Source organism: Olea europaea, chromosome 7 (genome assembly GCF_002742605.1).
Source record: "Olea europaea var. sylvestris chromosome 7, O_europaea_v1, whole genome shotgun sequence".
Taxonomy (NCBI): Eukaryota; Viridiplantae; Streptophyta; class Magnoliopsida; order Lamiales; family Oleaceae; genus Olea; species Olea europaea.
In genome coordinates, this window is record NC_036243.1 from 13,835,440 (window position 1) to 13,852,310 (window position 16,871).

A 16,871-nucleotide genomic window follows, 5' to 3' on the forward strand; every position below is an offset into this window, starting at 1 on the left:
CGAAAATCACAAAAGTTTGATGTCGCATGATATTACACACAGAGAATAAATTAAAGCCCGTTTGGTACCTATTTTTGTAAAAATAAGAATAAAATATATAACAGTTACAGTTGGGACTCACACAAGACATAGAAAGTCAAATATAATGACTTGATGCGATGGATAACGGTCACATTATTCATTTTCATGGCCAAAGAATGAGAATCAAACGGGGGCTAAATTACGAAAAAGATTCAAATTAGGGGAACTAGTTTGTAAGATTGATGCGTGATGAAATGAAATATGAGCAGGCGAATAAAAGTCAAAGTAAAAATGATGACCGACAAGGGGAAAATGTGTAATGTGCACATAAAGAACAACAGTTAGCATAAGACGGGATAATGTTGTCATCAAAATCATCACAAATTTGTTAAGTACAAAAAGTGAAATATGAATAATCATTTGACATTCATATTTTGCAATAATTGTGTAATTTCAGTTCAAAAGAAGAACAAAAATAAATTCGAAATTAGATTAATTTCAAAGAGAATAACACAGTCCAGGAGAAATATGTTTTTATCAGTAAAAACTGAACATATTTAAACAATTGGTTGTGACGAATGTTGTAGTATAAATTAATTTGTAATTTTACAATCTGGGAAAACACTAAGATAACTAATTTCGTTGATTAGACACTATGAAGTTGGTTTCCATTTTAATTTGAGTTCCTCGGATGGCAGGAGGCGATTAAATGATTTCCAATTCTTCAGCCCATTTAAGAAAATGCCAGTTACTTTATGTCATACGAGGAAAGTTTGGTTGTCGGTAGGTTTTTTTTTTTAAATTGTAATCGTATTAATGAAAATATAGTATATTTCATAAGCAATCCCCAAATTTCTGTTATTCATTTGAAAAATTACAGTCGAGATCTCCAACTTATTGGAAATGTACTATTTATGACCTCAACCTTTTGATGGGCCAAAGTTTTCAACCTTATGTTTTTATAGCATTTTTATTTCAATGAATAATGCTACCCTTTTTATCATTTTTTTTTGAAAAAAGAAAAAAAAGTTGATTTATAGAAAATGCAAATATTTTAATAAAGTGGAAATTACACTGGATGTCATTTTTTGGGTTTGCATTTACAAAAATGTCACATTTTAATAGTTTTGACCAAACTATTACTTTATGACTTTTATGGCCCTCAAAAAAAATTGAAATACCTTGGATGTCCTTAATTAAAATTGATTTGATTAGATGAAAGAATAGTACAAAAAATTAATTGCATCACATCAAAAGCTCCCATCTCACTACTTACAAGAAAAAATAAAAATAAAAATATGAAAAATAAAAAGGTAAAAATATTCATTTATATAGCAACTAAAGCCCTAAACCTAAACAACTCTCAATTTCCTCTCTCGCTCAAGATCGTTCGTGATTGCCAAAATGTCCATTTTTGTCCAGGTTTGTTGGTCTAAAAAGTTCACGGTTTACTCTGGCAGCAATGTTGAAACCCTAACCCTATGTACATTTTATTGAAATTATAAGGAGTCCACTTAAGCTTAGGAGAATTGTTGAAGATCAATATCTATTTTTTGGTATGTTTCTTTTTTTTTTTTTTTGACTTGATTTGAATATTTTCGTGTTCCCTTAAAGAAAAAATGTTGTGATTCGAAAAGAGATTATCTTGATTTATGGAATTTTTTCTGTTGATGGTGGAAAGATAGAAATGTTGGATTGATTGCAAGTTCATTGTAATTTTTATCTTTGCTTTTTTATAACTGATATCATGAAGTCTAGCAAAGTATCCTTGTGAACTCACAATTTTTGGTGTGCAATGGGATGGCTGTAATGTAAATGGACTTCTTGCACTTCTTAATCAACAAACAATGATCAAGCCCCTATTAGTTAATGGTAGAAGATTAACTATGAGTAAGAATAAACGTCTCTTCACTATACATAGTATTTTAATATAACTATTAAAAATGTGAATATTACAAGTTTACAATTGGGCTTTTGTTTATTTTCAGTTTTCTTCTTTTTCCCCCCTTCTGAAATGAAGAAGGAGATTAACTAGGTCAGCTGGAAAACTAGAGAGGAAATACCATAACTCTTGATAGACACTTGATAGCATACTTGTGGATTTAATGTTTCGTTCTCGACATTTTTATCTATTGACAAGTTCATCTGTCGAGAATTAACGAGGCTAAATGTCGGGAACGACAGTTCAATCCTTACCCTAGCTCAGTGTGTTTCGCATTAATTTCGATCTTACAGAAGCAAATTCGTAAAGGGTGACTTGAAGTAATATGGGTGATACTCGTTGTATGCATTTGGTGGAAATCTTGATTAACACTTGACATATCTTTCGTTTCAATGTTTATGTTACGTGTGTCATAATCTTGCTTTCACTTGCAATCCACTTGTTGTGTGTGGTACTCGTTGTATTCGGGTGGAACTCTTGATAGACACTTCACAGCATACTTGTGGTTTTTGGTCTATATGCGGCTAGAAATATTATATTATGGTCTGACGCATTCATTTCTTGTTTTGTCTTTGCAGAAATGGATTTCGAGCCTCTTATTCCGGAGACAGTGATGACAAGGAAGCTTGTGTTGGTTCGGGGGACGGTGACGACAAGGAAGTTCCCTACGCTGGTATGGGAATGTTGAGCAAGACTCAATTGCTTCCGCTAGCGGCATGGCGGAAGGGGACGTAAGTTTCTTGTGGGAAAATTTTGATCTGATTAATTACGATTAGTGGTACAAATTCCGGTTAAATGTTTAGGGCCCTCTGCAATATTTTGTAGGCGGTGCGAGTGAAATGCCAGTGGAGGCCACCACAGTCGTGCTCGGGGATACGCCACCTATCTCAAAGATGATGTGATTTGGACGCCTACGACGTCCTGCACCATCTACTAGGATTCCGTACATGAGGGAAATTGCAAAGAAATGGAAAAAATAAGTGAGCAATTCTTTTTTGTTTTGGCAACCTCGGCAATACAATTGCATTCAAAAACTTAAATGCCATGAAATTTGAAACCTGGTGTATGATTGCACTTATTGAGCTTGTACTAGATGCAATAAAACTCTACTCCGATACAATTTATAATGCAAATGGATTGAATTACAAACTCTACACACCTTTCTGAAATTATATCAAACGTTTTGTTATTTTATGAGGTGATCGATAAAGATAGCATGGACCTGAACGGTATTACATTTCTTCACCTTGCTTTTACGTGTTTTGTCTCAGAATACTCATTTTACTGATGTGTGACGGCCTATGTATAGATTCATTCTCATGACCTGAACAAGCATCAAAGTGTTGGTCGACAGGTTTTTGTTGTAATGGAAGGAGGAACCAATCGAGGTCCATGTCAAAGAAAGAACGATGTTGACAATGTTTTACTTCAGGTGACTGCGGAGAATTCACGGAGGAACATTTTGTTTTATATTATTGTATATTTATTTTTTGGGAAATGTTGGTTATGTTCAAGTGGTATTTACTGTCAAAGAAACTGTGTGAATTTAGTACGGAAAATGTTGGTACGGAAACTATTTTTGACGCACTTTGTAAGTTTCTTACTTTTTGAACTCATTCGACCTAAAGATTAAAACTGGTATCTATTCAAAAAATGAAAATTGGTGCATTTTATAAGTTTCTCGCTTTCAACAAAATGAAAATTATAAGTTTGACCAATATCCGAATTGTAGTTTATAAATGGAAATTATAAAGATTATAAGTTTCTCGTTTTTGGAGAAATTGAAATTAATGCATTTTATAAGTTTCTCCTTGAAAACGCGAATGAGAAAATGATAGTGAATGTTTGACCAATATAAATACACTTTGTGGCTGAAGGCATAATCCAACCCTTGAAAGACTAGATAAGCTCTTGTGAGACTCCCATATTGAAACAGATAGTAGTACGAGATAATAGGTTCATCCACCTCCAGCAACAAACCATTTGACCTCAATATGCATCCGCCAATACTGGGTTCGCCACTAAATTTCCCATCGTTTTATCCTCGGATGATGAGGAGGTAAGCGTTGAGCACCATGGTGCCGAGTTCGACGAAGTGTCAAGTGCAGAATCTAAGTCACCGAACAGCGTGCTCGATTAAGTTTTCAAGGTCAGGGATCTGATCGAATCACTGTCCGACTAGGATGAGTGGCTGGCTCATCTTCCACATCCAAAAATAATTGTGACGATTCTGATGGAGAAAGTGGGGGAGAAGTTTAAAATGTCGATAGCAATGCAAGTGTACAATAAAGGGCCCTTTTGTAGGAAATTATGTATAGTATGTTGTGGTAGGGATGATTTTGGTCACGTCATCTGCATACGTGCAACAATAGCATGTCCATAATGGGTAACCGCTATAGCGTATTTTTGAAAGCCGTTATTGTTCCCAATTGTCGAGAATTACAGAACCCATCTGTCGGGAACGACATATGAACTGTCGGGATGTAATGTTGGTGTTTCGCTTGTGAATTGTCGTTTCATGAAAATCAAATTTTCATTTCGACAAACTGTCAGTCAAAACTAATGGAATCATAATGATCAGTTAAGTTTATAATGAAAATAACGTATACATCATGTTTGTGCTAATGGAACCGTAATGATCGGTACTTCGCTTGCAAAACATAACGACCAATTTTTTATTGGCATATGATAATAACAACAAATTAATAACATAAGTTCAGAATGTACATTGCATAGGTAGGAACATTTTCGGGATTACATTTGACAATCACTTTTACCACAAATTTAAGTCTTCATCGTCGGGTATTTCGGCCAGAGATGTATTCAAGTTAGGGACTTTGAACTTCAATTCAATTTGAATGTGGGGATCAAGAATACCAAGTTTGTCCTTCAACCTTAACAAAAGTTCGGCTACGGTAATACTTGTCGGCACCAGAATGGAAGTGGTTTTGTCCCCTCTCCACTTCCATTCGTCATCCGCATGAACAAATTTCCCCCCATGTAACACGATGAATTTCAAATGATTACTCATACCTGAAATGTTGGGATTGCAACGATAAGAATTCAGAATCAATATGTTGGCATTTAATAGCATGAAAGTGACACTGCATAATACGTAAATCCAGTTTCCATAGTTTTGAAGTGTCCGAATTGAAAGTAAAATTGTATAACCCGACAGTTTGTAAATGTGGGGTTCGACATCTCAAACGTCTAACCCGACGGTTTGTAAATGTCGAACTCGACAGTTAAACTGTCGAGAATGTCGGAAAGCAGACGGCAGTGGGTTTCTCAGGCTTCTTCAACACATCGCATTAAGTGTGGTCATTATTATTCAACTACAAAATGATAAAATGTAAATGCAATTTGGGCCTTGTCATTAAAGAGACCTTAATGGTGGTAATGGAAGAAATTACTTAAAACTTTAATGGTGATAATGACATTTTGTGAGGAATTCCAAAACCAAACAAATGAATGTATAATGCTTTCAAAAATTTCAAAAAAATATGCCCATGTTGTATTTAACATGTACAAATAAAAAATTATAAAAGTAAAATATAAATAATTTGTAATTGTTAACCTCTCAAAATGGATGAAAAATGTAACACAAATGTCTTCTTGATCAATGAAAATGAAAAAGATGGAGAAAAGGTAAGGTTTCTTGTTTATGTTATGTTTTCAAAATTTTTTGGTGATTTTTTATTAACAAAAATTCATATTAATCAATAAAAATACATTTCTCCATGTTTTCTATATAGAAATTAAATGATCACATCAAGTCAATGCTTTTCCTTCAAATCAAGCATTTAATGCTACTAGAAATGTGTCATTAAGGGTAATTTGGACTTTGCACCCAAAAAATGTGACATTTTTGCTTACAAAAAGTGAAAATGACAAAATTTTTGGAACTTTCATTTTTTGTGACATTTTTGTAAATTCCCCTTTAATAAAATACAGTTTCCGCGAACATAAAATCTTAAGAAATCAATTACCATATGGCCAAACCATCTGGGCTTTAAATCACCTCAACTGATTAGGAGAAACTACTTGATCAATCTTATTTAATTAATATATTGAGGCAGTAGTGAAAATAAGTATCTAAAAAAAAAAAAAAACTCGATACTCTAAGATAACTTGATCTCTACATATTAGGTCCTTGTGTGGAAGCAATTTTTGGAAGAAATTTTGTGTCAACTCATGAGCCCCACACATGTAAAAGATAAAGCTAATGTGCCATCTTTCTATTTTACAGTACATGACTTTCAAATAAGATTTTGCTTCTAGAACACACACAATGAGGGGAGGAGAGATTTTTTGTTTTTTTATTTATTTATTTTTTTTGAATTTTTATGAGGTGCGTCCCACATGTGGGGCCCCACCTATTGTGTGTGTTCTCTCGAGGGGTTTTGTAAAACCCCTCCTGCGCACTAAGCAAAATCCTAAAAATAAGAAATGAATTCATGGCATTGTCGACAATTGTTCTAGACAATGACTAGTGGGTATAGTATTTTTCTGAAAGGAGTAAGATTCCATGAATAAACAAGTGATATTTTATTGTAACTCACAGTCATATTTTTCCTTTTAATTCTAGTTTAATCGGTTCCAAACAGGCACTAGATGTTTCAATCACAATATGGCTTTAGATGTACACCATGACTACTTAAAAGTCCAAGTGTCCAAAACTACACGGAAATAGGGAGAATAATTTTAAAATGTTGTTTGAGATAGAGATGGTAATATTTTTTTTCAAAAGAGAACATATCTCATTTGAGCAGTACAAACTAGAGTAATTCCTTCAACTTATTTCCAATTACATATTCTTCCAACAACTTGTCTAATATTTTATTAACATAGAATAAAATTTATGAGCTATATTTTTTCAGTAATGTATAAATGATGGTGATGAAATGAATAAATAAATGAGCCAATAATATATAGGCTATTTATGTCATTTTACTCATGATTATTTAAGAAAAATGAAAATTGAGGTTTATCAAACACTTATTATGGTGGTAATATAACCCATCTTTACAAAAATGAATGTTCGAGGTCTGATTTTTCCTAAATAATAGTTGGGACCTATTTTCTACACTTCCAATAGGTCGAGGATCTATATTTTTCCTATTCTTTAAAATCGGCTACATCTTATCCTCACTTTTTCTAAAAGTCACCAAACATTTCAGTGGGGTCCAATTCAATGCTTTAATTCTGTTTCCTTGTTTGGTGTTCGTATTTGTGGATAACGATGCAAGTTGAGAAAGTGCAAAATTTGTGCTTCACTTTCAAAGTTGAAAGTTCCTTTCAAACTTGTACATAACTTTAGTGCACATATGGTGCATCTATAGTGTCTCAAGTTAAAAGCTTGATTTGTAAACTTATATGTATGGTCGTAAAATAATTATTAGAATTTAAAATGTTAATATATATATTTTTTTTATCTTCTTTAAACTTTATAAATAGTTACTCTATGAGTCACTATAATCAATTTAGTCTATCAAAAATTAATGGCAAAATTGATTTGCACCAACGATGCAATGATATGCACCTTGTTCAATGCATTCAAAAGCAAAATTTCTTGATATCATCATTGATGACGTCCAGCTATTAATAATCCCAAAAGCTAGTACCAATATATTGTTGTTTACGTCCCGTCTACATATTGTGAATAATGTACCTCCATAATGTCCATTGAGTTACACATCGTCGATCACAATAACAGGCCTACAATGTCTCCAACCATGAATCGATGTTCCTAAAATCATGAAGCAATACTTGACTATGTTGTGACCATTTGTCTCAATTCTCGTCACTATCCTAGGGTTTGTCTCTTGTAGTATATTTAAGTATGTTTGTAGTCTCTTAAAAGACTTGGTTGGATCACCGGAAACTGTCTACAAAGTATGCTTACAAGATCTCCAAGGTTTATAGTAATTAATAGTCACTCCATATTAGGTCATTTAGAGAATATATGATTTGCAATAATATATACTTATATCTTATGAAACGAGACACGATGAAACTTCATACACATGTGAGCGAGCCCATCTCCCTAATTTTGAACATGTTTGTTTTGCCCAATCTTGAAGCCCTAAATGACTATTTGCATTCATTTTCTGAACATGGAAATATATATTCATACTTACACAACTCCTAAACTCGAATTAGTTTTGTATGGCATAAAATGCCACATTTGTTTTTAGAACATTTTCGTTGGAAAAGACCTTCATGTCTAATACTTCTTTTGTACCATCATGTGATATCACGGTGACCGTTGGATCATAAATGTGTTATTCTACAATTTTCATGGCACGACATATGTCAGCAGCTATATCTTGCAATGAATATATTTCTCCAGTTGATTCTTTTATCTAATTATTGCTCGTCGACTCTACAAAACAAAAACAAAAAATACAAAAAAAAAAAAAAAAAAAATAATAATAAAAATAATAATAATAATAAAATAAAAACCTTGTACGAGAATTTCCATTTTCTACGGGCACAATATCGATGTATAAAGGGTATCTTGAAAGGTCATTATTGTTACTCAATATTCAAACTGGAGGCAGGGTCTCACTTCAATGTTACTGTTACTTATGTAGAACCCAACCTAATTCTGATATTGTCTCTGATGGGTGGGGATTAAAATTAGAATTTTAGTTGATTTTGATGAAAATTGATGAAATTGATGGTTGAAAAGTTGTGATTATCATGAAATAACAAATCAAAATTAATTATTAATTTTGATTTGTATTAAAGTTTGAATTTTAATCCTTACCCGACAAAGGCAATTATATTGTCAATGAATTCGTTGAATATGCCATTATCGTGGAACAATATTACTACTATGTTGCATCCATACAATAGAAAAAAAATTTAAGGAAAAAAACCCATTGATATAAAAAAAAAAAAAATGAATAATATGAAGATCAAAAGGAAACATAATAGAAAAATTTGTCAAGCAATATAATTTTCGCAATTCGTATAAATACGGACACAAATACAATCACAAATATAAACACATTTCACATGTTACATTTTAATCATCTAAGAATCATATCTATAGTAACTACTAATACATGCCACATCATGTGGTCACATTCTTCCCCAATTTCCACATATGCGTGACGAAGATAAGGTTTACCCGACTGAAGGTGCAAAATTATCCTAGCAGCCGTGAGAAAACAAATCATAGATTTCTTATACAAATCGACGAGGTGTTACAACTCATAGAGTACTATGGACATGAGCTACGAGTAAAAAAGGGTCGTATTTCACGGAAATATGACACATATTTGATGTGTACTTTTGGGAGAACAAAAGTCACATATGGCTCCATTTTTTTTCAATTAAGTTGGCTGTACCGATGGAGTTTCACAGATCCTTTACAAAAGATTTTGAAAACGCTGACGTGTATTAAAAAGTTTGCAAAACCACGTGAAACAAAAACAAAGCCACGTGAAGCTGAATAAAGAGGTCTGACCCCAATTTTTCCCCCCCTCCGTCAGTCGGTCCCCACGTGAGCTCTGTTCCTTGAATGCTCATGGTGCACCTCCAATCGAACTACAAACATAATCCAATGGCGCTCTGTTAAGGAGGATGATGTAAAGAGTAGGAGTTGGGATTTTGAGGCTCCGCAAGTGGAACGGGCAATTTTTCTATCACTGTCCAGTTGCAGAACACAACTTTCGACGACGTCTTCAATCTTCCGGAGAGGTGAGTTAAACTCTCATTTTTTGGGGAAGTGCAATGAGGTCGTAAAAATTTGTTGTTTGAAGGAGACTTCAAAAACCACCTTGGCTCCTCTACCTTTTGCCAGATAAAGTCCTATATGATGCATCAGTTCCTAAACCGAAGTGAAGACAACACAATAAGAAGATTAAAGCTACCCAGATTGGGAAATAACTGAAAAATTGCCAAGGAATGGCGGAATATTTTTGATGTACACAATCTTAATCATAATTAATCCATTAAATATATAAACTAACATAGCAGAATACCGTGTGAAAATGATATTGCAGAAAACCGTCAGGAAGCAATTTATGTTCTCTGTTTTCATGTAATGAGGATGCCATTAAAAACAAAGAATTATCAGTTCACCATCATGACACACTGATGCTGTAGAGTTTTGTAATGTAGTAAATAAAAAAACTTTTGTTATATTAACCTATGAGATTTTAACTTCCCTTTTTCTGTAATATCGTAACTCATCTTGCCAAACAGATCAATTTTAAAAAATGCAAATGTCGGACAGTATTACATTTTGTACTAGAATAATATAATATGTAAATTAAACATCATTCTGAGCCTTCTGGTATGGGGCAGTCTTAATTTGATTGATAATATGGGACCAATGCTTTATATATTGTCTCAAAATCAAGTCTAATTTTTAGTATTAAATTATGGGAAAATGGTATTCCAGTTATTTTACAACCAAATTGCGTGCAGGATTATTCCAAGAAATGATAATACAATGTATATGTGTTGACATACATTATTGCTTATTTGATCAGGTAATTGGTATATGTGTTGACATACATTATTGCTTATTTGCTTGCAGTGTGGGAAATTATGGAACATGTGAATGATGAAACTTTTTCGGAGTTCGATAATGATAATGTGGCAGAGAATACCAACCGGGTGGAAGAAGAAACATTAGGACACAATGGGCTAATTGTGCCTGAGGTGGGTATGATTTTCAATGGTGAGGATGAATTGCTTGACTTCTACAAGAGATATGCCTATGATGTTAGTTTTCCAATTCGGAAAAGAAACTCAAAAAAGGGAGACAATGGACAATTGAAATATTTGACCTTGACATGTAGTTGTGAGGGCTGAAGAACGAGCAATGCAAGAGGTTCTTTAAATCCACAACCACTCAGTCGGACAGATTGTAAAGCACGGATATCTGCTTCTTCAGATAGTCACGGTATGTGAAAAATTAACACAATCCACCTTGACCATAATCATAGAACCAGCCCTTCCAAGTCAAGGTTATATCGATGCAACAGAGAGTTGAATGTAAATGTGAAACGAAGACTTGAAGCGAATGACTTGGCAGGAATTCCGTTACACAAAAGTTTTAACTCTGCAGTTTTTGAAGCTGGGGGATATGAGAATATGAGGTATCTGGAAAAAGACTGTAGAAATTATATTGAACAAGTGAGGCGATTGCGACTGGGAGAAGGAGATGTGGCAGCAATACATGTTATTTTTCAAAAATTCAGGTACAATACAATGGTTTTTACTTCAGTATGGATATAGGCGATGAGTCTCGCCTGAAAAATGTCTCCTGGTCTGATAGTAGGTATAGGCAGGCATACATGGAGTTTGGCGACGTCTTCACATTCGACACAACTTATCTCATTAACAAATATGGCATGCCATTCGCACCTTTTGTTGGTGTGAATCATCACAGTCAATCAACATTATTTGGTTGTGGGTTGTTATCGAACGAGAATACAAATACCTTTGTATGGCTGTTTAGGACGTGGCTCGAGTGCATGCGCGGTAAAGCTCCGCATGGAATAATTACCGATTAGGATAGAGCCATGCAGAATGCTATTGAGATCGTTTTCCCAGATACAAAACACAGGTGGTGTTTGTGGCACATTTTGAAGAAGTTGTCGGAGAAGTTTGGCTACCATGTTGATAAAGCTTCCATATTTTCAGCTATACATCACCTGGTGTGTAATTCACAAAATATCGAAGAATTTGAGGCATGTTGGAAAGAGATGATACAGACGTATGAGTTGACAGATAATGAATGGTTGTCGGGGTTGTATGTTAATAGAAGTCGATGGGTTCCTTCCTTTTTGAAAACGACTTTCTGGACAGGGATGTCCACAATGCAACGTAGTGAGAGTATGAATGCGTTCTTCGATGGTTATGTCCATTCAAAGACATTACTGAAGCAGTTTGTGGAGCAATATGAAAGAGCACTAAGAAGTAAGGTTGAAAAGGAGTTCTAGGATTTCAGGTCGTATTCGCAGATTGTACCATGTGCTACGAATTATGACATTGAAAAGCATTTTCAGTTAATCTATAGCATATTGAAATTCAGGAAGATTCAAGAAAAGTTCAAGGGGAAGGTCTATTGTGACCTCATACCTGTGTCAGAGGGATCTTCTGGAACCACATATGAAGTACATGAGGATGTCCTTTATCAAGAGCAGCGGAAGAAGAAATCTTTTTTGTCTCGTTTCAGAGACAGACGTCCGAGTTTATATGTAGCTGCCACTTGTTCGAGTTTTGTGGTATTATTTGCAGACATACGATTGCAGTATTAATTCGTAACGCTGTCGCACAGTTGCCTAAACATTATACCCTGCGAAGATGGAGAAGAGATGTCAGTACAGCTTACATGAGGGTTGTGGTGAATTATGCTGGTCTTGTCAATGTTCCTGGACAGTTAAGGTACGACAGTATGGTCCATGCTTTTGCAGAGTGGCTGACCTTGCTGTAGATGACGAATCGGACACGTGCGATATTGGACTTGATAAAATTGCAAGCGAAAGAGATGAAGTCAACAAAATCTTATTCTGGAAGGAATATCGTTTCATTGCAAACAGCGCATTTATCCGCTCAGTGTCCTCCTTCGTAGACTTCTGCGGACGAGATCATACGAGATCCGAATGTGGTAAAGAAAAAGGGTGCACCCCGAAGGCTTCGGCGGAAAAGTCCATTGGAGTTAACGTCAAAGAAATCGGGGGTTTGTTCTTGTATTCGTGTCTCTATGATTCGGTAATCCTAAATTTGTATTCTAATGTAATTTCGTTGTACATGTAGGCAAGTTCGACATCACACAAAGGAAAGAGACCGCGAGCGAGGCACGGAAATAGTGACATGGCTGGACCTACCTTTGTGGCTTCACAGGAACATAATTCCCCGCACATTCACTTCTCTTATCCACAGCCGTTGTTGGTGAGTGCCTTCATTAAATTAACATTTATTGTGCTCTGTGTTACTGAAGTTCTTTTTTATGCGGGGCAATACCGAAAGTAATGCATTCACGCCACACTTGCCAACGTCTACTATAACCCCACCGCTGTCAACAAGTGTCACATTCAATCCGCAAGGTGACGATGAGGATAATTCATTACATTTCCGTACTCTTCAACTACATATACTAATTTTTGTATTGTTTGACAGGTCATCCGTTTCCGTACTACTATGCACACATTCCACCACAAGATGGTCCGACCTCATGAATGTGTGGAAGGCTTCAACTGCGACAAATGGGTTAACGGATGTTCAAGGTTTAGTGGGCCGTACAAGTGGTTTTGATGGCCAAAATGAAGAACATTAAATGTATGTACAAGTGGTTTTGCTAGCCAACTCCAACTCATGAAAAAACATAAGTCTTGTATGTATTTGTTATTATATCGTGACATGTTTTAGGGCTTAGGGTAGTACCTGGTGGATTTTATGGCATGTCTTGGTTAAGCAGTTTTGTGACAGGTTTTACACTTTTGGAGCACTTATAAATTGGCTATATTTGTCTTCATATAGTGCAAGCATTTTGTTGCATCCATAATAGTATCTAAACCCATTTTATTTTGTGTTGAAAATAAATCATCCTGAAAGCATCAAAGAATAGCACCATGTCCACTATACAATTCACTATGCATAAAAGGTTAAAATGCCAATTTAATAAATTATGCTTATGATGTTATATCCTTACGTTATCACATCCTCAATAAATAATAGCTTGTACCACGTCGCGAACTCTTACTATTAAGATCCTTGGTTTAGTCCTTGCCTGCTTCCACCCCTCTTAATTTTCACTTTATCACTAGACTTTCCCATTTGTGTCTGTACCTTGTTGGCAAAATTTCCAACAGCCATGATAATCAGAAGAATCCCACAAGTAATCTCCTAAAATTAGTACATTAAAATACCTAATTAACTGTATAAAATATAAACAAAAAATGAAATAACGCATGACAAAACCAGTTCACTGCCTTAGCATCCGTCCTATATCTCCTAGGACTAGCAGAAAACAACTGAAGAATGAGTCTTGCTGTTAGATTCTAATTCAACTACTAGGAGTCAAGCACCAGAACTACAATCTTTAGAAAAAAAAAATTCACCATCAAAGAGTACAAGGCAGTTAGCAGTATGATGGAGGCAAAATGTATAGAAGTAATCCAGAACCTAACAACGAAACTTAAGATGCATTTGACAAAAATTGTTGGAAGGTTTTATACAAAACACATAGTGACGCCGCACAAGTCTTTAAATTACAAATATTATGCGAATTTTGTAATGATGAAAACTAATAATCAAGCCGGTCCGTCCTGTTTCCCATTCCAGTCCAAACATCCTTTTCCTTTGCGGAATGTCACTTGCAATGACACCTCGACGTCTCGTTTCTCGGTTCTTCGGGCTAGAGTATCAAGCATGATTGACAAATCTTCAACTTCCTCATTTCCCGCAACGTTTATCACTTCATTATCTGTACTAACTTCTTCACTTGTTTGTCCTTCATCTACCCAGTCGAAAAACCCACAGTTATTACTACAAGTGTTGAATAATCACCCTTTGTTACTTGTTTGCTTCTCAACCTCGAAACATTTCTGAAATCCATGTGGACACCATGGGCAACGACGTTTTCTCGTGCATTCTCCGAATGAGTGCCACTTGCTTCGACAACTATGAAATATTCCAACATTATTCCCTTTCATATTGCGATGGTAAACAACGACAAATGGGAAATCATCAATTCAAGTAAAAAAATTTCTTCACGTAAAATTATCACATTTGTAGAGGAAAATGCCATTATCACACTCAAGTTAGTTTTCCAAGCAAATCAATACTACAAAACCAAAGACACAAGGAAGAAGATCAAAGCAGATGAAGGGATCCAACTTCCTCAAATACATGTCAACAATAGATCAACATTGACTATTGTGGCAGAAGAAACACCAGGACAACCAATACTACAATCTGAATTACAACATGTCAAGACTAGTTTTCCAAGCATATCAATACTACAATCCAACTTCCTGAAATACAACATGCGAACAATAGATCAACATTGACTATTAATTTCACTACACGAGTTACTAGTCTTTAAATGGGTCTCTATACCTTACTTCGAAAGATGTGTGTCCACCTACATAGTGGGATTAGTTGGTAGAAATGCTTCTGTAACATATAAAAAATATCATTCTAAAAATGAAAATGATACTAAACTAACAGAGAAAATAAGAGAATCAAGTTCTGGTATGCCACATGAAAGAAAGTTAATGCCGTTTACACATTGTTTAAGCCCAAAAATATGTGATATCGAATTCAAGGAAAATAACGATTTCTGAAGGAAAATCTAGCCCTATGTTTTACCAAATTCTCAATATTTGAACTGGCTAGCATGCTAAAATTGAAGGATTGGATTTAAACGGTTTGGCTTAAAATTTCAGCAAAATGTGCAACTTTTCCCTATGCGTAACAGTGTTGCGACAAATGCCAAATCCTCTTCATTTTATCAGTGAAAGTCCTCAGGTACAGCCAGCTGAATTGTTTCTTTCATTCGTTGTTTCAACAAAATTAATTCAACATGGGTCAAAAAACTGGTACTAAAATTGTATTTTCCTCTTGAAATTGATAAACACTTACTTCAGGCGTGTAGATGGAAACAAGCGGCTTCTTTGTGAAATCCTTGAGCAAGATCAAATGAAAATTAATTCTAGCTTGAATTAGCTAGAAGGAGAGAGAAGAATGATAAAACTGATTTTCTCATTCCGGAAAAAATTGATTTTCATATTACAGACACAAGTATATATATACAAGCTGACTTGCCTAACTACAACTAATCACATAACAACTTCTAACTAATTCATCTTAACGGTATTAACTGACATTTGGTGGTTGCAACAGATCAGATTCCTTGGTAGCAGATTTCTTGGCAGCTGGAAGAGTTTCTGTATCGTGAGACCCCCCCCTCAAGAGGGGCATGGATGTTTAGAATGCCCATCTTGGAGATGTTACGATGGAACATGATAGAACCAAGTGGCTTTGTTAAGACATCTGCAAGTTGATGTTGAGAAGGGACATGGAGGATTTTAATCAAACCAGAGTGAAGTTTTTCACGAACCAAGTGGCAGTCTATCTGAATGTGTTTAGTCCTCTCGTGCTGGACAGGATTAGTAGCAATGCAGAGGGCTGATTTGCTGTCAGTGTATAGGAGAGCAGGTTGAGGATGCTTAATGGCCAGATCCTGTAAGAGATAGATCAACCATTGAATTTCACATGTTGTAGAAGCTAGTGCTCTATACTCAGCAAAAGATCGGCTAACAGTGGTTTGCTTCTTGGATTTCCAGGAAACTAGAGAGTCACCAAGAAAGATTGCAAATCCTGTAACACTGCGCCTAGTGTCAATGCAACCAGCCCAGTCACTGTCACTGTAGGCTTTGAGGTGCAAATCTGATTTGGAGGGAAAGAATAAGCCTTGACCAGGGGTAGCTTTAATGTATCTTAGAACACGATAGGCAGCATTCAAATGTGATTGAGCAGGTTTTGCCATAAATTGACTGAGGACCTGGACCGAATAAGCAAGGTCAGGTCTAGTAATGGTCAGGTAAATCAGGCGACCAATGAGTCTTCTATAGATGGAAGGATCCTCTAGAAGAGAAGAGTTTTCTGCCCTTAGAATGAGATTAGATTCCATTGGAAAAGCAATGGGCTTGCACCCAGAAAAGCCAAAATCTGTCAATATATCTAAAGCATATTTTCGTTGGCATAGACTGATCCCAAGGTGTGATCTAGCCACTTCCAGTCCAAGAATATATTTAAGTTCCCCCAAATCCTTGATTGTGAACTGATCATCCAAGTATTTCTTTAGAACCTGAATTTCCTTGAGATTATTGCTGGCAAGCAAGACATCATCAACATAGACTAGTAGGACAATGAAATA

The 16,871-nt window shown here is 35.3% G+C and overlaps 1 protein-coding gene and 1 long non-coding RNA gene across 3 annotated transcripts; one reads left to right on the forward strand and one right to left on the reverse strand.

Moving 5' to 3' along the window:
* The first annotated feature begins 9,426 nt into the window (after positions 1 to 9,426).
* Positions 9,427 to 13,461, forward strand: LOC111397076. Of its 2 annotated transcripts, XR_002703141.1 has the most exons (4): positions 9,427 to 9,673; positions 10,518 to 12,668; positions 12,746 to 13,035; positions 13,109 to 13,461. XR_002703141.1 is itself a non-coding variant. In XM_023023793.1 (3 exons), exons 2-3 carry the CDS (start codon positions 12,293 to 12,295, stop codon positions 12,796 to 12,798), a joined length of 429 nt encoding a protein of 142 aa, XP_022879561.1. In that variant the 5' UTR covers positions 9,429 to 9,673; positions 10,518 to 12,292; the 3' UTR covers positions 12,799 to 13,461. The 2 variants fall into 2 exon arrangements, 1 of the variants encoding a protein (XP_022879561.1); XM_023023793.1 differs by having other exon boundaries at positions 9,429 to 9,673; positions 12,746 to 13,461.
* Positions 13,462 to 14,069: 608 nt separating this feature from the next.
* Positions 14,070 to 15,607, reverse strand: LOC111397077. Its single transcript, XR_002703142.1, has 2 exons — positions 15,575 to 15,607; positions 14,070 to 15,106 (listed from the first exon to the last, which is right to left on the reverse strand). It is a non-coding gene; the product is annotated as an uncharacterized LOC111397077 (long non-coding RNA).
* Between the last annotated feature and the right edge of the window lie 1,264 nt (positions 15,608 to 16,871).

Excerpts from the sequence above, each read along its gene's own strand:
- LOC111397076 (XM_023023793.1), top strand. The coding sequence starts at position 12,293 with ATGGAGAAGAGATGTCAGTACAGCTTACATGAGGGTTGTGGTGAATTA. Across the intron at positions 12,669-12,745 it reads TAACGTCAAAGAAATCGGGG|GCAAGTTCGACATCACACAA; the intron begins GTTTGTTCTTGT and ends TTGTACATGTAG.